This window comes from Amblyraja radiata, chromosome 8 (assembly GCF_010909765.2).
Source record: "Amblyraja radiata isolate CabotCenter1 chromosome 8, sAmbRad1.1.pri, whole genome shotgun sequence".
In the NCBI taxonomy this organism is placed as follows: domain Eukaryota; kingdom Metazoa; phylum Chordata; class Chondrichthyes; order Rajiformes; family Rajidae; genus Amblyraja; species Amblyraja radiata.
In genome coordinates, this window is record NC_045963.1 from 32,266,042 (window position 1) to 32,290,656 (window position 24,615).

At 42.5% G+C, this 24,615-nt stretch overlaps 1 protein-coding gene across 4 annotated transcripts in view; it reads left to right on the forward strand.

Moving 5' to 3' along the window:
- ppm1b (protein phosphatase, Mg2+/Mn2+ dependent 1B) overlaps positions 1-24,615 on the forward strand; it is a 125,474-nt gene that overhangs the window by 45,870 nt on the left and 54,989 nt on the right. For 3 of the 4 annotated variants that reach the window (XM_033025514.1, XM_033025511.1, XM_033025513.1), the window contains one exon: positions 13,362-14,218. In XM_033025514.1, coding sequence (XP_032881405.1) covers positions 13,373-14,218 — 846 coding nt within the window. In that variant the 5' untranslated portion in view covers positions 13,362-13,372. Of the gene's footprint in view, positions 1-11,908; positions 11,921-13,361; positions 14,219-24,615 lie in introns of those variants that run through there. The other variant, XM_033025512.1, reaches the window with a different exon arrangement.

Below are 24,615 nucleotides of genomic sequence, written 5' to 3' on the forward strand. Positions count from 1 at the left end.
GTGTGCTGGTGGGGAGAATGCGAAGTTAGGCCGGTGAAGAAAATGTTATGTGCAAGAAGGAACTGCAGATGCTGGTTTGAACCAAAGATAGACACAAAAAGCTGGAGTAATTCAGCAGGACAGGCAGCATCTCTGGAGAGAAAGAATGGGTAACGTTTCATGTTGAGACCCCAGTCTGAAGAGGTCTCGACCCGAAACATCACCCATTCCTTCTCTCCAGAGATGGTGCCTGGCCCGCTGTTACTCCAGCTTTTTGTCTATCTGCGAAGAAAATATTATGCTGGCGTTGGGGGTTTGCGGGGGTGGGGGAGGAATGATTTTGAGTACATAAGTGTCTTTTTATTTTACAGTAAGCAGATTGTGTTTGCAAAGATATGACCAAGCATAACTAAATCTTATAATGACCTAATAATTCACAAGGGACAAAGTCCCCAAAATAGTATCAGTTAGCAGAGAATTCTGGTTACAGTTCCATCAAATCAGTTGTGCACATGTATTCAATTATATTTTCAATTCCTATTCTCCAAATTCTGTTTGCAAGTTTCAATTATTTCCAAATTATCACAATGTAATCAGAATAAACTATTGAAGAAATTGAGCTGTAAAGTCTGCTTTATCCCTCCCAAATATATAAATATGGTAGAAATGCAAATCAGAATTAAATTGGAGAGCTTGTCAGTTATCTGAAATAAAATCATAAGGAGTGATTTTATGTTTGAACATTTATATTGGCCCAAAGTGGCTTCATAGTTCTCACATCCATGTTCTCAGCCTGTTGGATGTACTGTCGAGTAGTCACAGCGTGTTTAATGTGCACTGACATAGAAAGTAGACAACTCTTCTTCCTGAAACATCTCTTCATGTTTTGATGAATTGCTGGAGTTCAATCGTGGCTTCTTATTTATTGATGGTGGCAGGAACCTAAAGGGTTAGATATTCTTTTATCTGCAGAGTAACCTTTCACAGTCAAAATGGTTCAATGGCTATCAAAGTTTGAAACCTAATCTGTTTATTCCAACAAGGTTTCAAGAAGTATTGAAATAAATATTCCTCTGTGTCATTGCAAGACTGGGAACGCTTTTGTCTCTTTCTTGGAAAATTCCTATTTTTAATAGTACCACTTTTGCCATGAATAGAGTAGTGGGAAATTGATTTGGGTCATATTCAAAAGTTTAAATTGTGACAGAAGAAAGATACAAAAAGCTGGAGTAACTCAGTACACCACACATCATCTCTGAAGAGAAGGAATGGGTGAAGTTTCGGGTCGAGACCCTTCAGACTGGTTAGAAATAAGGGAAACTAGAGATATGATGACGTGGAGAAATAAAGAACAATAAATAAAAGATATGCAAACAAGTAACGATGATAAAGGAAACGGGCCATTGTTAGCGGTTTCAGGCGAAAACGCGAAGCTAATGCCGGGGCTACCTGAAGTGAGAATTCAATATTCATACCACTGGGCTGTAAGCTGCCCAAGTGAAATATGAGATGCTGTTCCTCCAATTTGCATTTAGCTTAAATCTGACATTGGAGGAGACCTAGGACAGCAAGGATTGTGTGGAATGGGAAGGAGAATTAAAGTGTCCGGCAACGAGGAGATCAGGTGGGTTCAGGCGGGCTGAGTGAAGGTGTTCCTCGAAACGATCGCCCAGTCTACGTTTGATCTCATCAATGTATAAGAGTCCACATCTTGAACAACAGGTCAGTAGATGAGGTTGGAGGAGGTGCAAGTGAACCTCTGCATAACCTGAAAAGACTGTCGGGGTCCCTGGACAGAATCGAGGGAGGAGGTATAGGGACAGATATTGCATCTTCTGCGGTTGCAGGGGAAGTTACCTGGTTAGGGGGTGGTTTGGGTGGGAACGGATTAGTTAACCAGGGAGTTGCGGAGGAAACCGTCTCTGCGGAAGGTGGAAATGGGTGGAGATGGGAAAATGTGGCTAGTGGTGGGATCCCGTTGGAGGTGGCGGAAATTCCAGAGGGTTATGTGTTGTATGCGAAGGCTGATGGGGTGATAGGGTAAGGACTAGGGGAACTCTGTCTCTGTTGCGTCTAGGGGGAGTGGGAACAAGGGTGGGAGCAACTGAGGAGACACGAGAGAGGGCCTCATCTATGATGGGAGAGGGAAACCCCCATTCCCTAAAGAATGAAAACATCTCGGATGTCCTGGTATGGAGCACCTCATTTTGGACGCAGATGCAGCATAGATGGAGGAATTGGGAGTAGGGGATAGTCTTTGCAGGAAGCAGGGTGGGAAGAAGTGTAGTCGAGATAGTTGTGGGAATCAGTGGGTTTGTCATAGACGCCAGTCAATCAAAAGTCTATTTCCTGTGATGGAGACTGAGATCAAGAAAGGGGAGGGAGGTGTTGGAGATGGTCCAAGTAAATTTGAGTGCAGGATGAAAATTGGTGGTCAAGTTGATGAAGTGACAGTTATATATTGTGTAGTACCAATGGTTTTATTAACTTGGATAAGGCATTCAACATCTGATGTGTGACCAAGAGTATGGAAGTGTATTTAAAAAAAAATCAGATAGTTGAGTGATGCCTCAAGGCAGTTTATTTAGTTCCTTTAAAATAGTATAACTAGAATTAATCGGAGTGATAAAATAACAAGTAGTTTAGCAGCTAGAATTATACATCGGAAAGGATTTAAAAATATACTTAATTATTCTTTCTAGAGAGGCCTTGTTACAATTTTATTACCATTTTAGTTGTTGGAGATGAATGCGTTTAGACCTACAAATTGACCTTAAAATGATGGCAGTTTGAATTTGTTAGAACTTGATTTGAGCTGGCAATATGTATAAATGCAGAAATAAGGCAAGCATGTAGCAACAACGGCAAGTTGTTGAGTGGGAGGTTTTTAATTACAATGTAGATTTGTGCATGTAGACAAGCTTGTTTCAATTTGTGTGAAAAATGAATATTCTCTGCAATAAAATGACTCAGAACCATCAAGGTACAAACCATGTAGTGACATCTTGTAGTGGGCCGGATCTCAAACAATGACGCGGCAGAGTACAGGAAGGAGATAGAGAGCTTAACAGCTTGACGTCAAGGCAGTAATCTCTCTTTTGATGTCAGCAAAATGAAGGTTTGTCATCAACTTCAGAAAGTGGAATGGAGTACATTGCCCAGTTTGCATCTCTGGTGCTAAAGTGGAGATGGTTGAAAACTTCATGTTCATAGATGTAAATATTACCAACAATTTGTCCTGGTCTCAGAAAACACATCAAGGCTAAGGAGGAGGCTAAGGAAATTTTGCATGCTTCCAATGACTCCTACCAATTTCTATAAATATACCATAGAAAGAATCCTATCATGATCATTACAGCTTGCTTTAGCAACTGGTTTGCCTGATACCACATGAAATTGCAGAGAATTGTGAACACAGCCCAGTCCATCATGCAAACCCCTCCCAACCTCCCTCGATTGATATTAATTTTAATGAGATTTCCATAAATAGATGACCTTTACTGACGTTAATCCTAAATTCACTGTCCTCTTTTTGGAAATGAAAATAAATAGTCTTCAATGAATCCAAATGATACATTTCAGCCATCAAAACTATTAAATGCTCATTCATTTTAATTTTGGTTTGTTTTTAATATCTGTCCTTACTGCTGATAATTTAATTGCATCTTTTAAATTGTCCATAATTTAATATTATTATGGGAGGTGATAAAGGATAACCACGTGATTTGATCAATTACTATTTACAGCCCAGCACCCGAAGCATTATACCATTTGTCTGAAGAAGGGTCTCGACCCGAAACGTCGAATATTTCCTTCGCTCCATAGATGCTGCCTCACCCGCTGAGTTTCTCCAGCATTTTTGTCTACCTTCGATTTTCCAGCATCTGCAGTTTCTTCTTAAACATACCATTATGACTGATGACATATTTCCAATTTACTCAAATCATACTTATTTGGAGGCATATTTGTATTGAACATTGATTAGAAATATGAAAAATAATACATTCAACCAGATTTATGGTTAGGAAATATGCAGCAGAATAACAGATGAAGGAAGAGTGCAGACAAATGTGATTTATCCATCTTCATTTCCTCTGTACAATAAATAACTGGGTACATTTGCACTGTCTTATGGTGGTTTGGAATAAGTTGTGTAAAATACTTGTTTGTGGTTTAGTTTTCACATAGCATTGTTATATCCGGGGACTTTATAAAAATCAAAAATGCTGCTGAAATTCAGCAGAATAGGCAGCTTCTGTGGAGAGTGCAGCAACTTTAACAATATCAAAGACTTCATTACCATGATATGCAATCCTTACTAATAATGTAATGGTCTAATGTAATCTTGATACTTTGCACAGTATGTATTTTATTTTAACTTTTTTATGTCCTCTTTTCCCTAATTGGTTAACCATTTTATTCCTTGCCTTTTGTCCCACTCAATTTAATTTCTGGCTGACTAATTATTGGAGGTTTCCCTATCTTCCTTTCTTCAACCATGTCCACCTTCTGGTCATGTCCTTTGCCGTGGCTACTTTCTTACAACTGTCACCTTTTCCCCTTTCGCTTTTGTCTGAAGCTTTCTCATTTGCCACGATGTTATCAAAATGAACAAACACAACTACCTAGTTGATGGCAACCATCCTTTTTTCCTGCCCGAGGACTTCTCTATGCACAAAATACTGGTGGCTAAGTATTATTTGACTCTTCAGTTCATTACAGTGAACTTGGTTCAAAGGTTCAAAGGTTATTTATTGATCACATACACCTAGGTGTAGTGAAATGCTTGTGTAGTACTGGCTGGTTGGTGATTTGGAAAGAGAAGCATGGATTTAACTTTCCCTGACCTGCGGAATGCTGATGCCAATCAAATTACATAACTTTTGGCCCTGAACGTGAAGCAAGAATTAATTTAATGCAGAATTTTGCGCTGCACAGATTTAGCTAATTTCTCGCAATGTTATTTTGAAAAGTAATTTTGGTCTGATGTAGAACACAAAGTGCTGGAGTAACTCAGCGGGCCAGGCAAAATCTCTGGAGGACATGGATAAGCGACGTTTTGGGTTGGACCTGATATTACAAATAATATGGCATCTTTATAGAATTTGGAAAGCTGTTAAAATAAATGTTGTTGACAGGCCTAACATGGAGTGCAAACAGCCAAGATTGATAACCCTAAACTACCTAGATCTATGACATTTTATTACTGTATTTAAAATGAGCAGCTACCAATGCAGGCAATTGCAGCCTAAAAAATGTATACATGTACTTTTATGTGATTTGTGTGTTTAGCTTTTTCTTGCTGACAAAATATTCAACCAGGTAGGCACAAAATGCTAGAGTAACTCAGCGGGTCAGGCAACATCTCTGGAGAGAAGGAATGGGTGACGTTTTGGGTCGAGACCCTTCTTCAGACTGATGTCAGGGGAGGGGGCGGGACAAAGATAGAAAGTAGTCGGAGACAGTAAGACTAATGGGAGAACTGGGAAGGGGCAGAGGATGGAGAGAAAAAGCAAGGGATATCTGAAGTTGGAGAAGTCAATGTTCATACCTCTGGGGTGTAAATGACCCAAGCGAAATATGAGATGTTGTTCCTTCAATTTGCGCTGGGCGTCACTCTGACAATGGAGGAGGCCCAGGACAGAAAGGTCAGATTGGGAATGGGAGGGGGAGTTGAAGTGCTGGGAGATCAGGTAGGTTAAAACGGACTGATCCTGTGCTTGGTCTCACTGATGTGAAGACTTTGACACCTGGAACAGCAGACACTTGCACCTCCTCCAACCTCATCTACTGTATCCGCTGTTCCAGGTGTCAACTTCTCTACATCGGCGAGACCAAGCACAGGCTCAGTCTGTCTTAACCCTCCTTGATCTCCCAGTAGTTAAGCACTTCAACTCCCCCTCCCATTCCCAATCTGACCTTTCTGTCCTGGGCCTCCTCCATTGTCAGTGACACCCAGCGCAAATTGGAGGAACAGCACCTCATATTTCACTTGAGTAGTTTACACCCCACCGGTATGAACATTGACTTCGCTAACTTCACATGGCCCTTGCTTTCCCTCTCTATCCCCTCTCCCTTCCTAGTTCTCCCACTAGTCTTACTGTCTCCGACTACATTCTATTTGTCCCGCCCCCTCCTCTGACATCAGTCTGAAGAAGGGTCTCGACCCGAAATGTCACCCATTCCTTCTGTCCAGAGATGCTGCCTGACCCGCTGAGTTACTCCAGCATTTTCTGTCTAACTTCGATTTAAACCAGCATCTGCAGTTCTTTCCTACACAGAATATTCAACCAGGTCTTTGGTTAGGAAGTATGTGGAAGAATAGCAGATGAATAAGGAAGTGTGCAGACAAATGTGCAGGTGAATAAGATTCATCCATCTTTCATTTCCTCTGTACAAGAAATAACTGGCTACATTTAAACTGTCTTATAGTGGTTTGGAATAAGTTGTGGAAAATACTTGCATGTGGTCTAGTTTTCACATAGCAAGCAGCACATGACAAAGATTATTGCCTTTAGGCTGTTACTACTTCTGAACTTGGAAGTGTGTGAAATATTTTCCAATATTTCATATCCCTCGTATTTGTTTCAGTGTGAATCTTGCCCTTGTCCATTTATAGATTACTTGTTAATCAACCTTGTCAGTCAAAACACAAGTTAGCAATTTTGGACAATTAAATAAATAAAGTTTGGCATATGTTGTTTAGTTGATCAGTTTTTCATAAAATGCATAATTGGATTATGTATACATTTTAAGTATATGTAATGTATACATATTACATATATATGGGGGGAGGGGGGGGGCTGCGTTGCATTTTTAGAAAATGATCTGTATTACGATTTTCTGCAACGCAAAGCTGCATCATCTGCGCATGCGTCAAGAAACACGAGTTTTTTAAAAATGGAGAAAAAAGAGATTAGACATTATTGAAATCTCAGACAAGCACGGTGCTGGCGGAACTCAGTAGGTCGGGCAGTATCGGTGTAGAGGGAATGGATAGATGACTGAGTCGGGACCCTTCTTCACTGATGGAGTAGTGGGGAGAATGCTGGACAAGAAAGGCTAAATGGGGCAAAGCCTGGCAAGTAATAAATGGAAGGTAGACACAAAATGCTGAAGTAACTCAGCAGAACAGGCAGCATCTCTATAGAAGGAATAGGTGATGTTTTGGGTCGAGACCTTTCTTCAGATTGATGCCAATAATGGATACAGATGTTTTGAAGGTCTTTTAGTCTTTTTATGAGGGGAGGGGGGAAACTGTTTTCTTAGTCACTACCTGGTCGAGGAATGCATCTGTCCTCTGAGCCGCATCTTTGCCCCCTCCTCGTGGCTTACCATCTGGATTGACGCGGCCTTTCCTGCTGGAGACCGGCCAGAGTTTCAGCTTCAGCAACAGCGCAGCACTGAAGCACCATCGTGGAGCGGGGCGACGCCTTACAGGGGTCGCCGTGTGGAGCTCTGGAGTGCTGTGACTGCCGCCTTCAACACTGTGGAGCTGTGGTCTGCAGAGCTTCCAGCCGCGGGCGGTGCTGACTTTAACAACGTGGCGGCCTGGGATCCTTTGCCGAGGATTGCCGTCTGGAGCTCCGCCCAGCTCGGCCTGTGAATTTCGGGAGCCAGTAGGAAGCGGACGATTTGGAACTCCAAGCCGCTGAGAGTGTTCTCCCAACGCTGACGTTCCATCAACCGGCGAGAGGGCCTGAAACATCGGCTGCCTACGGAGGCCTCAATAGGCCCCGACCACGGGTGAACATAGAGGCAGGTGACAGTGGGAAACGTTGATTCCGTCCGCTGTGTGGAAATGTTCATGTTAAATTCCATTGTGTTCTTTTTATTTGTATGGCTGTATGGCAACCCAAATCTCGCTGTACCAATTGGTACAGTGACAATAAATGTCAACTTGAAACTTGAACTTGAACTAAATGGATACAGATGAAGGGGAGGGGGAAGATGATTGGCATATGGGTGGAGTAAGTAACAAAGGTCAGATGTGATAATGAGTGTTGGATAAGTAGACGAGAAGGAATTAAATGTAAAACTTTATGGTGGAATAAGGGTGGAAGGGGACAGGGATAAAGTGGGGGGATAATGGGGAATTAGACGGGGCGGGGTGGGAGATGAGCTTATAGAGGGGCTGTAGAGGAGAAAAGAGCAAGTGACTGGGTAGGGGCAGATCGGCAGTAAAGAAAGCAAACTCAATACTAGCACAGTTAATTCAGAGTCGAGGGTCCTGAACATAAAGAAAAGTGACTTTGATGGTATGAGACGGGTATTGGCTAGGGCCAAGGTTCACAGTTTAAGAATAAGGGGTAGGCCATTTATGCTTGAGATGAGGAAAAACATCTTTAACCCAAAGAGTTGTGTATCTGTGGAATTCTATGCCACAGAAGGCAATGGATGCCAATTTACTGGATGTATTCAAGAGAGGGTTAGATATAGCTCTAAGGCAGGGGTCGGCAACCTTGTTCTCATAGGGGCCAGGACGCATGTCTGTGAACGGATAGAGGGCCACATCTATCACATGTACACATGGATCCTGCCCCGGATGGCAGGCATCAAATCACGTGCTCACAGAAGGTAAACAAAAATACTGGAGAAACTCAGCGTGTGAGGCAGCCTCATGCAATCCTTGCATGTCTCACCCGCTGAGCTTTTCCAGCATTTTTGCCTACCTTTGATTTTCCCAGCATCTGCAGTTCTTTCTTAAACGTGTTCACAGAAGGTGCGCGGCCGTGCCGGTGGCTTTGCGCAGGATGCGATACAGCCAGCACTCAAGAGGGCCGGATGATTACGGGGGGGAAAAAAATCCGCCTGCAGGTCGGATGATTTTGGGTTACGGTCTGCATTCGGCCGGGGGCCCGTAGGTTGCCGACCCCTGATCTAAGGGCTAACGGAATCGAGGGATATGGGGAAAAAGCAGGAACAGGGGTCCTGATTAAGGATGATCAGCCATGATCATATTGAATGGCGGTGTTGGCTCGAAGGGCCGAATGGCCTACTCCAGCACCTACTTTCTATATTTTGTTTATTTCAAGAGGGTGTATACAAAAACAGGGATGAAATGTTGAGGCTCTATAATGCGCTGGTAAGGCTGCATTTGGAATATTGTGAGCAATTTTGGGCACTACATCTGAGGAAGGATGTGCTGTCTCTGGAGAGGGTCCAGAGAAGGTTTACAAGAATGATCCAGGAATGAGTAGATTAACCTATGATGAGCATTTGTCGGCATTGGGTCTGTACTAGCTGAAGTTTTGAAGAATGAAAGGTGGCCTAAATATACAGAATAACGAAAGGCTTAGATAGAGTGGATGTGGAGAGGATGTTTCCACTAGTGGGAGGTCATAGCCTCAGGATTAAAGGGCGTTCTTTTATGAAGGAGATGAGACATTTATTTGGTCAGATGGTGGTGAATCTGTGGAATCCTTTGCCACAGAAGGCTGTGGAGGTCACGTCAGTGGATATTTTTAAGGCAGATATAGATAGATTCTTGATTAACACAGGTGTCGGAGGTTATGGACAGAAGGCAGGAGAATGGGGTTAGGAGGGAGAGATAGATCAGCCATGATTGAATGGCGGAGTAGACGATGGGCCAAATGGCCTAATTCTATTCCTATTCCTTATGACATGAGATGATGGAAGGAATGTGCGAGAACCTGGCGGGAGGGGCAGGGGAAAGAGAGGGTGTTGAGAAGCCTTTCCTGGACACTTTCCCCTCCAACCGCAGGAGATATAATACCTGTCACAACATCTTCTTTCTCGCCTCCATCCAGGCATCATTATACCTGAACCATGCAACCCCTGCATTGTATGAATGCGCAAGTCATGAGAAAAACATATTTCAATTTTTGGTAGAATTATTCATTTGTTAGTGATTTGGACCTATTCACCCATTATACAACACCCAGGCCTGCACTTAATGTTTGGAACTCATGGACCAAATCAAGTTCCATGTCCTGCTTTTGTGTCCTGTGCAGCAGTGACCAGGTCCCTCGATCCTGAGGCCCTGTCTGCGGACACATTGAAGGTCTTTTAATGGTTCATGCTCTTAAAGGCTCCTTCGGTTATTGCTTCATGTCTCACAAAGTAAGTTATTTAACACTTCAAAAGATTGAACTGAAATGACTAAATAAGATTTTTTGACTGCTACATCAGTATAAATTAATGAATGAAATTTGGGTGCTCTGGAAGGTTAGATTGTACGGGATCTAAGGAAAGGCAGCTGACTGGATAGAAAATTGGCTTCATAGAAGGAAGCAGAGGGTGATAGTAAAAGGTTGCTTTTCTGACTGGAGTCTTGTGACTATGGTGTACCTCAGGGTTCAGTACTGGGCCCCATTGCTGTTTGTTAACCCCTGTCAATAATTTGGATGTGAATGTACAAGGCATGAATAGCAAGTTTGCAGAAGACGCTAAAGTGGGTGGTATGTAGATTAGCGAATGTATTTTTTGCAGGGATGTTGAGAATTAGAGAACATAGGTTTAAGGTGAGGGGCAAAATTTAATAGGTACAGGTGCACAACCTTTTATCCGAAAGTCTTGGGACCAGACACTTCTCGGATTTCGGAATTTTTCGGATTTCGGAATGGAAGATTTTTAGCGTAGATTAGGTAGGTAGCGCGGGTGGCTTGAAAAGTCTGGAGCGGCTGCCTCCTCCCCGGAGACCGGGGAATCATTGTAAATCATTGCTTAAATGTTAGTCAGTTAGTTTGGAGGGATTTTATGTGGTGGGGGGGTGAAGGGGGAAACTTTAATTCTTAGACCCCTAACTGGTCGGAGAGGCGGGGAGCGGGCAATGCCTTACAGGGTCGCCGTGCAGTAAGCTCCGGAGCGCTGTGGCCGGCGACTCCCAATACCGCGGAGCTGGGGCTGCGGGCGTCAGGCCGCGGGCGGCGCCGGTTAGAGCTCCGACCCCGGAACTCTACCCCTGGCTGCGCGGCGCTCCAAATCCAGCGCCGCCCGCCCGCAGCCCCAGCTCCGCGATGTTGGGAGTCGCCGGCCACAGCGCTGGGATACCAGCGGGGAGCGGGCAATGCCTTACCGGGTCGCCGTGCGGTAAGCTCCGGAGCGCTGTGGCCGCCGACTCCCAACATCGCGGGGCTGTGGGCGTCCGGTCGAGGGCGGCGCAGGATTTGGAGCGCCGCGCAGCCAGGGGTAGAGTTGCCGTGGTCGGAGCTACAACCGGTGCCGCCCACGGCCGGACGCCCGCAGCCCCAGCTCCGCGATGTTGGGAGTCGGCGGCCACAGCGCTTCGGAGCTTACTGCACGGCGACCCGGTAAGGCATTGCCCGCTCCCCGCCTCTCCGACCAGGTAGGGGACTAAGAATTAAAGTTTCCCCCTTCACCCCCCCCCCCCCCCCTTCACATAAAAGCCCTCCAAACTAACTGACTAACATTTAAGCAATGATTTACAATGATTCCCCGGTCTCCGGGGAGGAGGCAGCCGCTACAGTAGTACAGACCTGGGTTGACCGTGGGTAGTTTCGGCTCAAGTTTGGCGCCAAATGCGAGCTTTGGTGTGCAGACGACACCCTGGAAAAAATGTCCGGTTTTAGAGCTTTTCGGAACTTTTCGGAACTCCGGATAAAAGGTTGTGCACCTGTACCTGAGGGGTAACTTTTTTTACGTAAAGGGTGGTGGGTATATGGAACGAGTTGGTGGAGGAGGTAGTTGAGGCGGTTACTATCATAACGTTTAAGAGACATTTGGACGGATACTTGGATAGGATAAGTTTGGAGGGTTATGGTCCTAGCATGGGCAGGTGGGGCTAGTGTAGATGGGGATGTTGGTCGGCGTTGGCAAGTTGGGCAGAAGGATCAGTTTCCACGCTGTATGACTATGATTCTGTGAAATAAACAACTTGTGTTTCACTTTGATGTCCAGTTGACAACTCCGTTCGAATAAATGGGGTTATGCTGGAGATGCTAGCAAAGAGCTGAGAGGCGTGATAAAGTGTATCTGTGCTGTCAACAAAGTTATTGAACTCCACCTTAGGCACATTGCGAAAAAACAACTTGAAGACATGAAACTGCAAATTTTGGAATCTGGCGCAAAATACAAACTGCTGGAGGAATTCAGCAGGACATCAGCATCTGTGGAGGCAAAGGGATAGTTGACATTTCGGGTTGTAACTGCATCTGGAGTGAAAACATGGATAAAAGATCACCATTCTGGAGAGATGAGAGAGAGTTGAATGGGCAAATAGATGGAGCCAGGTAAGATGGAAATGATGGGGTGATGAAACCAGGTGGAGGGGCATAGGAGGAAGGTGATAAGTGGAATCAGATAATGTAGGAATGATGGGCAGTTGTAACTAGATTGGAGATGAGGATGGAGAGATAGGCCTTCAGAGAAGAAACTCAGGTGATGGGCAGGTAGAAACGAGGAATGTGAACAAAAGGGAGAGAACATGGATGGACTGATGGGAGTGGAGTAAAGATGATTATTTTGATGGTGGTTTAGAAATTCTTCAAAGATTGGATGTTATACCATTTTGTATGTACAGGAAGGAAGTGGACAATATATGCTGTACAATGCAGAGTCTGAAGGACGTTCCAGAAGGATAAGGATGTTACTTAAGTTGTACAGAACTGTAATAAATAACATTTGCAGCCTTTTTGATAAGAAATTACTGAAAACACAAACCAGCAATTGGCTTTGTGGAGTTAAGGTTAAGGAAGTTGTGCAACTCAAATATGTAAATTAATTTTGTTTTTGTTAGTCTTAATTATTATATTTTTTGGGCAATTAAAACATAATATTTAACCTTCTGTCATTCATAACTTGTCCAGAAAAATCAGATTTAAATAGTTAAACAAAGGTGTAAATTGCAGAAATGATCCACCTTGTGTGTCTGGGTACATGATCAGTTCTACCAGATATAAAAATTGATAACCTATTCCATCCATCTGTTAGTGTTAGTTGTTTGTTTAGTTTCATGTGGAATTCAGAAATAATTCATTGGTTAAGTGCTGATTTTTGCACACAAAGCTTTAAATCTTGTCCGATTATATTATTTTAAAAAAAAAAAAAATTGTTTGTATATAATCTGCAGTCTTTGTTATGTTACTGATTTTGCAAAGGTCTTTGACTATGTATATAGAAAAATTCCATAATATATTTTGCATTAAAGAAAATAATTACAATTGTATTTCTGTATTATATAGAAAAAAATGGAAACATGGAAGATGCTTCGCTTCACTGGAGGAAGATTTATATTTTTTGATTTTGTGTTTTAAAAATTATTTTGAAATCGTATAGTAAAGTACACTTGCATGGACAAAAATGCAAAGTTAAAGGCAATTGTTTGTCTAGTTGAAGAATTGTTTAAATGATATTTTATTTGCAAATAACCTGTAATTTATGTGTCTCTTGCTTTCTTTCAGGAAAGTGAAAAATGGGAGCATTTTTGGATAAACCAAAAACAGAGAAACATAATGCACATGGTGCAGGAAATGATTTGCATTATGGCCTTAGCAGCATGCAGGGTTGGAGAGTGGAGATGGAAGATGCTCATACAGCTTCTGTTGGCATTCCTCAAGGCTTGGACACGTGGTCCTTCTTTGCTGTGTATGATGGCCATGCCGGCTCTCGAGTGGCAAACTACTGTTCAAAGCACTTACTTGAACACATCACAAGTAATGAAGACTTCAGAGGCACAAATGTGTCTGGTTATCCAATTGAACCTACCATAGAGCATGTCAAGAGTGGTATCAGAACTGGATTTTTGAAAATTGATGAGTACATGCGTAATTTTTCAGAGCTGAGAAATGGCATGGACAGGAGTGGGTCGACAGCTGTTGCAGTGATGATCTCCCCGGAGCACACTTACTTTATCAACTGTGGCGACTCGAGAGCTGTTCTGTACAGAAATGCACAACTTTGCTTTTCAACGCAGGATCATAAGCCTTGCAACCCAAGGGAGAAAGAGCGAATCCAGAATGCAGGGGGCAGTGTAATGATACAGCGAGTTAATGGGTCACTAGCTGTGTCAAGAGCGTTGGGGGATTACGATTACAAGTGTGTCGATGGGAAAGGGCCTACAGAGCAGCTGGTATCTCCAGAACCTGAAGTGTATGAGATTCTTAGAGCAGAAGAAGATGAATTTATTATACTGGCTTGCGATGGCATCTGGGATGTGATGTCGAATGAGGAGCTCTGTGAGTTCGCTAGATCTAGACTAGAGATAACAGATGACCTTGAAAAGATCTGCAACTGGGTGGTGGACACCTGCTTACACAAGGTAGTTAATATGTATTTTATGAATTCATTTACATTTTTGAAATACATTTTGGGTAAAATGCATCTGGTAATGTGCACTGAATTATGAATTTCAGACAATAGTTAAAAAGTGGACTTGCGTGAACTAACATCTAACATGCTTGATATAATTTCCTTTATTTCATACATGTTTAAATAAGTATGTGAAACTCGTTACACCTCTTGATCTTCTGAATGCTAATTTTATTAATGATTAATAATTGTATTTAGTTTTATCCTACATATTCCAGAATATCATTTAGTATAAGTTTGCATTTGTGTGAAATACACGCAGTGGTTTCTTAAATTCTTGGTTGCACATTTGACAAATAGCCTATCTATTTCAACAGGTGGAACAAATTGTGAATTTTTGCTTCCAATTGCTATTCAATGACAACTGCCGAAAATGTAGATAAGAATGGTATTTGTCTTTTTAAAATGTTCTCTCATCATTTGGACCATATGTGTTTAACATATCCTCTTAATGCCTACAAAAGAAATATGACATTTTAGGAGGGCAAATAAGAGAACATTTCAAGTTTGCATCTAAAGTTTTAAATTTGTTCAATAATTATCCTATGTCTTTAACCAGAGTCAGAGCTCAGAAGTTAAGTACCTCAAGAATAATTTGGATCTGTCAAAATGAAAATTTCCCTTTTTTTTTTTTTTTTTCAGTGCAGGAATTTGTAAGCTGGAAGTGTGTTATTTTGCCATGTTAGCCCAATATTTTAAATGGTAGTTGAGATAATTTGTGCCTGAATAGTATTTGTGTGGCTGGAGCTAAGAGCTATGTTGTTGTTGTGACACCTCGGATGTAGCCTGGTCCTTCAGTCAGACCTGACTCCATCTACACTTCATGCTGCCAAGGGATAAGCTGCCAACATAATCAAAGGCGTCCCACACAAGTCATTTCTTCTTTTCGCCCCCATCAGGAAGAAGATGAAAGCAGCTTGAAAACACACACGACAAGATTTAGGAACAGCTTCTTCTTCTCTGTTATAAGGCGTCCATAAGCTTAGGATACTGTCCGAAGTATAGTGATGACATCTGTAATATTTTTCCTTTGAGGTGTAGCGATTGTTCTCTTGTTTTGAAAATGATTATCAGAGATTTTGGATAGATTCTTATGCAATATTATGTAGAGACGTGGGCCACCTTAAGTTCTCACCTATTAAGGAATGGAGCAAATGTCATATGTTCTGATTTTATGTTTATTTATTTTAGATATATAGTTGAAGTTTCATTCTATACGAGAGGGGAGATATTTTACAGCTGTTAAGAAAATGTGCTTGGGTGTTTTCTTCGATTGGTAAAATTAGTCAGATTCACAATAATTTCTTGGATTTTTCAGAATAGTTGGAATGTATGCATGTGTTTAGAAACATAAAAACAGAGAAAATAGGTGCAGGAGGAGACCATTCGGCCCTTCGAGCCAGCACCGCCATTCATTGTGATCATGGCTGATCGTCCCCAATCAAGAACCCGTGCCTGCCTTCTCCCCATATCCTTTGATTCTACTAGCCCCTAGAGCTCTATCTAACTCTCTCTTAAATCCATCCAGTGATTTGTCCTCCACTGCCCTCTGTGACAGGGAATTCCACAAATTCACAACTCTCTGGGTGAAAAAGTTTTTTCTCACCTCAGTTTTAAATGGCCTCCTCTTTATTCTAAGACTTTGGCCCATGGTTCTGGACTCGCCCAACATTGGGAACATTTTTCCTGCATCTAGCTTGTCCAGTCCTTTTATAATTTTATATGTTTCTATAAGATGCCCCCTCATCCTTCTAAACTCCAGTGAATACAAGCCTAGTCTTTTCAATCTTTCCTCATATGACAGTCCCGCCATCCCAGGGATCAATCTCGTGAACCTACGCTGCACTGCTTCAATCACAAGGATGTCCTTCCTCAAATTAGGAGACCAAAACTGTACACAATACTCCAGGTGTGGTCTTACCAGAGACCTATATAACTGCAGAAGAACCTCTTTACTCCTATACTGAGATCCTCTTGTTATGAAGGCCAACATTCCATTAGCTTTCTTCACTGCCTGCTGTACCTGCACGCCAACTTTCAGTGAATGGAGTACAAGGAAACCCAGGTCTCGCTGTACCTCCCCCTTACCTAACCTAACCCCATTGAGATAATAATCTGCCCCCTTGTTTTTGCTGCCAAAGTGGTTAACTGAACATTTATGTATATTATACTGCATCTGCCACACATCTGTCCACTCACTCAACCTGTCCAGGTCACCCTGCAACCTCCTAACATCCTCTTCACAGTTCACACTGCCACCCAGCTTTGTGTCATCTGCAAACCTGCTAGTGTTGCTCCTAATTCCCTCTTCCAAATCATTAATATATATGGTAAACAGTTTTCAGTTTTCAACACCGAGCCTTGCGGCACTCCACTCGCCACTACCTGCCATTCTGAAAAGGACCCGTTCACTCCTACTCTTTGCTTCTGGTCTGCCAACCAATTTTCTATCCATGTCAACACCCTACCCCCAAAACCATGTGCTCTAATTTTAGTCACCAGCCTCCCGTGCGGGACCTTATCAAAGGCTTTCTGAAAGTCTAGATACACTACATCCACTGGCTCCCCTTCATCCATTTTACTTGTCACATCCTCAAAAAATCCCAAAAGATTAGTCAAGCATGATTTTCCTTTCATAAATCCATGCTGACTTGGACTAATCCTTTTACTGCTATCCAAATGCCCCATTATAATAATTGATAATTGACTCCATCTTTCCCACGACTGAAGTCAGGCTAACTGGTCTGTAATTCCCTGTTTTCTCTCTTGCTCCTTTCTTGAAAATTAGGATAACATTAGCTATCCTCCAATCCACATGAACTGATCCTGAATTTATTGAACATTGGAAAATGATCACCGATGCGTCCACTATTTCGAGAGCCACCTCCATGAGGACCCTGGGATGCAGACCATCAGGCCCAGGGGATTTATCATCCTTCAGTCCCATTACCCTACCCAATATTATTTCTCGCCTAATGAAAATTTATTTCAGTTCCTCTACCCCCTTAGACCCTCTGTCCTCCAGTACATCTGGGAGATTGTTTGTGTCTTCCTTAGTGAAGACAGATCCGAAGTACCTGTTCAACTCTTCTGCCATTTCCATGTTCCCCATAATAATTTTACCTGTGTCTGCCTTCAAGGGACCCACATTTGACTTTGCTATTCTTTTTCCCTTAACATATCTAAAGAAGCTTTTACTGTCCTTTACATTCCTGGCCAGCTTCCCCTCGTACTTCATCTTTTCAGCCCATATTGCCCGTTTTGTTACCTTCTGTTGTCCTATGAAAGTTTCCCAATCCTCTGGCTTCCGGCTACTCTTTGCTGTTATACATCTTTTATTTTCGTTTTATTCTATCCCTAACTTCTCTTGTCAGTCACGTTGCCTCCTACTCCCTTTAGAATCTTTCTTCCTTTTTGGAATGAAATGATCCTGCGTTTCTGGATTATGCCCAGAAATTCCTGCCATTGCTGTTCCACTGTCATTCCTGCTACGATCCATTTCCAGTCTACCATGGCCAGCTCCTCTCTCATGCCTTCATAGTCCCCTTTGTTCAACTGCTCCACTGACACTTCCGATTTAACCTTCTATTTCTCAAATTGCAGATTAAAACTAATCATATTATGATCACTGCCTCCAAGCGGTTCCTTTACCTCTAGTTCTCTTATCAAATCTGGTTCATTGGACAACACTAAATCCAGAATTGCCTTTTCTCTGGTCGGCTCCATTACAAATGTTTTTTAAAAAAAAATAGTTGGGGCCCGTTGCACGTCTGGGTGAGTGAGGCCCGAAGTTTCGGGAGAATCAAAGCGTGGTCCCGCTGGTGCTGGCACATCGCAGCGAGAGTAGATATCAGTGCCCGGTGGGAGAATTGCTGTGTATGAAGTAGGGTTTTGGACTGAAACGTTGCCTATTTCCTTCGCTCCGTAGAAGCTGCAGTACCCGCTGAGTTTCTCCAGCATTTTTGTCTTCCTCCGGTTCCATTACAAGCTGCTCTAAGAATCCATCTTGGAGGCACTCTACAAACTCTCTTTCTTGGGGTCCTGAACCAACCTGATTTTCCCAGTCTACCTGCATATTGAAATCCCCCGGCACCACTGTGGCATTATCTTTGTTACATGCAAGTTTTAACCCCTGCTGCAACTTACACCCTACATCCGGGCTACTATTTGGGGGTAGGTAGATAACACTAAATAGTGTCTTCTTGCCTTTGCAATTCCTCAACTCAATCCACAGTGACTCTACCTCGTCTGTCCCTATGTCTTCCCTCGCAAGGGACTGAATTCCATCCCTCACCAGCAGAGCTAACCACCCCTCCCCCCGCCCTCTGCCCACGTGCCTGTCCTTTCTATAGGATGTATAACCCTGAATATTAAGTTGCCAGGCCCGATCCTCCTGCAGCCACGTCTCGGTAATCCCCACAATGTCATATCTACCAACCTCTAACTGAGCCTCAAGCTCATCTACTTTACTGCTTATACTTCGCGCATTCAAATACAATACTCTTAATTCCTTACGCATCTCACCTTTCATAGCGATCCCTATTACACTTGGCCATACTCTCCTATCCCTTTGTGAGCTTTCTTTCCCGTTAATTCTGGGGTCATTAACTATCCCTTCTCTCCCTTTCCCTTGAACTCCATCCTTGACTATCCCATTTGACACCTTCCCCCCCCCCGCCCCCCGTCGCAGGTGTCGCAGTGGCAAACCTGCCTGCCAGAATGCCGGTCCCCACCTGTTAAGGTGCGATCCGTCCCTTTTGTGCAGTTCCCCCTTACTCCAAAACAGATCCCAGTGGTCTAAGAATCTAAATCCCTGCCCCTTGCACCAGTTCCTCAGCCACACATTCATGTCCTGTATCTCCCTGTTCCTGCTATTGCCAGAACGAGGAACTGGAAGCAAACCGGAGATAACCACCCTGGAGGTCCTGCTTTTCAGCACTTTTCCGAGATCTCTAAAGTCACGCTTCACAATATTCATCCCCTTCTTTCCGACATCGTTTGTGCCAACATGCACCACAACTTCCGGCTGTTCACTTTCGCTCTTGAGGATTTTCTGCACTCTGTCCGTGACATCCTGGTTCCTGGCACCAGGGAGGCAGCACACCATCCTCGAATCCCATCTGTTGCCGCAGAAACCCCTGTCCGTACCTCTCACAATGGAGTCTCCAACTACCTGTTGCCTGACGTCGGCCTCTTTGGTTTTGGCTCAACAGCTCTTTTTGCTTCGCAAGCCAGTGCGCCGCTCAGTGTGTTAACGTCTTTTGTCCCTTCTAAGTGGGTGAACCTGTTCACAAGAGGTACAACACCCGGGGACCTTTGCATTCCATGTTTCCATCCCTTTCTCACCGTCACCCACCTTCTCTCTTCCAGTACCTTGGGTGTAACAATCTTACTGTAGGACTCGCCTGATGAAAGAAGAAAAGGATTGCAGAACCTTCAAGAATATTATTCTTTGCAACGTGCACTGAGAAATAAAATAATTCCGACACTCCACGGTAATATGGAAATGATAAATATGGAAAAAGATTTCCTAGTTTCATAGTACTGAGATAGATTATTTTCCCACCTTTAAACAATCAAGTAAGCTTCAGTTGATTAGGATAATTGATGCCACCTTCGCTTGAATCATTAAATTTTCCGATCATTGACATGATCTTTTTATAATACTTGAGAATGTTAATGCTGGGGTAACTTAATCTGATGAACTGTACACAGCTGAAAAATTCCTGGTAACTAATCTTGCATTCTAATGCTTCTAATTTGTACCAAAATCCCCTGGTCATGAAATACAGAAAATTCAGGAAGGACTTAAAACATCTAGCAACACCAGTAGAAAGAAAACCAGTTAACATCTCAGTTCTGAGTCTGAAAATATACTTTTTGTTTCAATTTCTTCCAATTCTCCATACACTTTTTGGTTGTGGAAGTGCAGCGGAGAGTAGTTTGCTGATGTGCGAGAGGAAAACCTCGAGTCAAGTCCTGAAATGGAACAATGACATTCTTACTTGCAGCAACACAACAGATATGTAAACATAGTACTCTGTAAACACCATAATAAACTACAAAAATAGTTCAGTCTATATATAAAAAAACAAACAATAATAGTGCAGACAAAAACAATGACCCCAAGTCTATATAGTTTGGAGGTTATTGGGAAGATGTAGCATTTAATAGCCTGATGGTTGTTGGGATGAAGCTCCTTCTGAATCTGGACCTGAACTATACAGTTTTCAGGCTCCTATACCACCTTACTGATGGCAGGAGTGACATGAGAGCGTGGCCAGAATGGTGTGGGTCTCTGATGCTGCTGGTGGTATTTTTGAGGCAGCAACTGTAGACCCCTTCGCTCGTGGAAAGGTCAGTACCTGTGATGGACTGGGCAAATTTGAAGATGGAGTTGGAAATGTGTCCAGCAACACAGCCATGGGAATAGAGTGAATATAGCAGGAGGCTGAGCACGGTCTTGAAGTCCGCCTGTGCTGATGATTATCGAGGAAGAAGTGGTTACTGCCAATTTGTACTGATTGTGTTTAGTTGATGAAGAAGTCGAGGATTCAGTTACAGAAGAATGCGCAGTGATCAGTTCTGTGAGCTTGGTAACCAGTTTGGAGAGGATGATGATGTTAAATGCTGAGCTGTAGTCTATGAACAACAGCCTAACATATGTGTTTTTATTGTCCAAGTGGTCCTATGCAGAGTGGAGAGCCAGCGAGATCGTATCCTCCGTTGTTATGTTGTGGCAGTAGGCAAATTATCGTGGGTCTCAGGTGCTTGAGTTGAATTGCAGTCGACTAAGTATTTCTTAAGAAAAATGTATTGTAGAAATAGTATTTTTGGATAACTAGCAGGAGGGCATAAATAGGCCCCATAGAAACTGTTTAATTTTACCCCACAGATCTGTAATCATTTGGTAAGTACTTTTGTGAACTGCTATTTTATGCTATTATTGCGAGTGACAGACTGGTTGGGATCTTCAGTCATAGGTTTGTATTCGGAGTAAAATAATGGGATTTATAAATAGATTAGGAAAGAGGTCTGTGCTTCCACTCCCATCTGTAAATTTTATTTGGTAGTGTTTTATCAGAAGCCAACATCACAATGTTTTAAAATATCCACCATGCAAATAGTCTGGTACTTTCCTCTTCTGTAAAACTAGTAGAGGATTAAAAATAGACTCTTGAAATAAATAGCACTCCCATGAGGTGCTAACCTAGTAGCTGCATAAATGCAATTAAAATATATATATATAAGAGGAAAGTTCCTTTTTTTTAAAGGAACGAATGATCGGAGTGTTATGTAGACAAATCCTTTAAGGTGGGAGGACTAAGTGAGTATCTTTAAAAAAGATATTGGGAATTGTAAACATGCATGTTTACAAAAACAATTCAATGCTGGTCACCACACTTATGGAGTGGTGCAAGTATTTGGAAGGAATATTTGGAGAACCTCCAAAGCCATGCATTATGAACACAAAGCATTGCATAAGTGGTAGAATGAGTGCACTGCCTGAAGAAGACCACAGTCTGAAGAAATCAACTGCTGTTAATTACCTGGGTTACTGTGTCTTTCAAAATCATAATCTCTTCCAAAGAAGGGCGATGGCTTCAGGTGCATGGGGATATCATAACTTGATGTACCTTTCCAAGTCCACACAATTCTGACTTGAAAATATGTCACTCTTCCTTTGTTGTGTCCAAATCCTGGAAGTTCTTCAGTAGAATTGTAGTACGTTCCAGGGGGAATTGGTGGTTCAGCATCTCTTCACTGCCCTGGCAAATGCATTAAGGAATTAACAATAAATTCTGTCCTTCCCTGTGTCAGCCACATTCTGAAAAATGAATAAATATCACATTTTACATTTTTTGCTGATGACATTGTTACTCCTGGTCAAATTGGGGAGGCCTGGACCCTAAAATTGAGTAAAGACTTCAGGGCTGCGAGGCCATTTGGTCAATTTAAAAGTGCTTTCTGTTGAAATGGGACAAGCTGCAGAATGGTGCCTATACTGGACTCGCGGAATGTCTCTATCCAGCTATCCAGCAAGCTAAACAATTGATCCAATAAAGACCAGTAGAGATGAGTTGTCGTTTGATGCTTTACTGTATTCAACTGTGAAAATACATTGCGTCTAACAAACTCAGTGAGGAAGGATGGCAGCAGATTAAACACCGGTGAATTACACTGTCTAAACACCTTGAGGATACCCTTTCTGAGCTGCACTTCCTTGTTTATGCCAACTTCCTGTCTAATAGGAAATGACACTTAATGCTGCTGTACCAGAACTTCTAGTCGGTGGCACTAATGCATTTAAACAAAATACAGTCCAGTACAGTGCCAGTTTGTCTGAAGCCTAGATCAGAGCTGCAGGAAGAGAATGGGAACATCTGCAGACCCTGACAATTAGGTGCAAAATGCATAGAATGGATTGGATGAATGCAAACCAGACATACACTTTGTAAATAATTGTAAATAATGTTGCAAAGCTTTACTTTGCTGAATGTTGATTGGATTAAGTATTGAGCCTTGTCTGGTTTTCTTGCATATCAGGGCAAATGTTGCGATGTTCATTTCCTCTGAGAAACACTAATAATAATAATAATAATGGATGGGATTTATATAGCGCCTTTCTAATACTCAAGGCGCTTTACATCGCATTATTCATTCACTCCTCAGTCACACTCGGTGGTGGTAAGCTACTTCTGTAGCCACAGCTGCCCTGGGGCAGACTGACGGAAGCGTGGCTGCCAATCTGCGCCTACGGTCCCTCCGACCACCACCAATCACTCACACACATTCACACACAGGCAAAGGTGGGTGAAGTGTCTTGCACAAGGACACAACGACAGTATGCACTCCAAGCGGGATTCGAACCGGCTACCTTCCGGTTGCCAGCCGAACACTTAGCCCATTGTGCCATCTGTTTGCATACAATGTATTAGCCACTATTATTGGGTTCGGGAAATGTCTGTCATGTATGGGGTTAATCGATATCTGTAATTGGATTGTAAAGAGACCACCCCCATGTGGTTCGGCCCCTCGAGATCCGGGGACCTATAAAAGTCCGCTGCCACAAAGTCCTGTGTCGATCTTCTGGGAGAGAGCTTGGGACTGTGTGACCTTCTGGAGTGTTTCTGTTTGAGCGAGGGCAAGAGGGTTTGATAAGGCAGATACAAGGATCGAATCCGCGGTGGTTAGGTACAGTAGTGGGAACTGTAATGGTGTTTTGTCAAAATAAATTTAGATGCGCGTGCTTGACTCAGTGATTTTTGACTGAAACTAAACTGGGGGTGTGAAACTGAGTTCTTTTGTCAGTCCAATTCAAGAAAACTTGATTCAAACTCTTGCTGTTGAAATCGATTCTTTATTCTGACAGCGCTGGATAATTCTTTAAACCTTCCAACACAGAGCTAGAAACTCTGGGGCAGGTCGAAAGAACTACTGCTTTGACGTAACACATTATATAGGTATTGGACAATTATGGTACAAAAGGAGTGGCAAACTATTAACCCATCATTATGGTTTACCATACATTTAACTTATTATTCAACTAAATCCTTCCCAGTGATTGACAACACGTATAGTCACATGATTTTCCCTTTTCTGGCCCCTTTACAACCTTTTTCCCCCTCTGGTTTTCTTTAACCTCTTTGCTCAAAATCATTTTATTTCAATGAAGTAAAACCACAGAAATATAAAACTAATTCTCAGAGAACACCTCTCAGAATATAAAATACACATCATACAGCAATCGCACAATACATACACACACAACATATTTTCACTTTTGGAAAAGAAAGTTATTTCTAAAACTTCAGATTTAAACAAAGTCTAATACTCACAATCCTAATTAAACACAATACATTTCACAAATAATTTCCCTACTTCATAGTTAAAATAGTTACTTATGGATTAAATATGAGTTTTACAAAGTGGTAAAAACTTAAGTTATTTCTATAATCCCCAACCACACAAAGGCCACACATTGTCACACTTGATTAATTATAATCGCTTCTTCTCAAGCTCGGGTGTAGTTTAATTACAACCTCCCCCTTCTATCTCTGGACGAAAGGAATGTAAGGCCTCCTCACTAATAGCATTCCACACAGTAAATGGAAGATTATCAAATTGGAGTTACTTTCTCAGTTTTCTATAAACATACGAAACCACCCTTATACAAAGGTCACACAACCATCACCTATGCCTTATCTCTTATCTCAACATAAATACATTTAAACAGCACAAACCAGATCACAGACTAGTATCTAGCCTTGGTGCCAAGACCCAATATAGACAACCATAAATCCCCTTTATGACACACCCGAGCTCAAAGATGTGCCATAAAGAAAG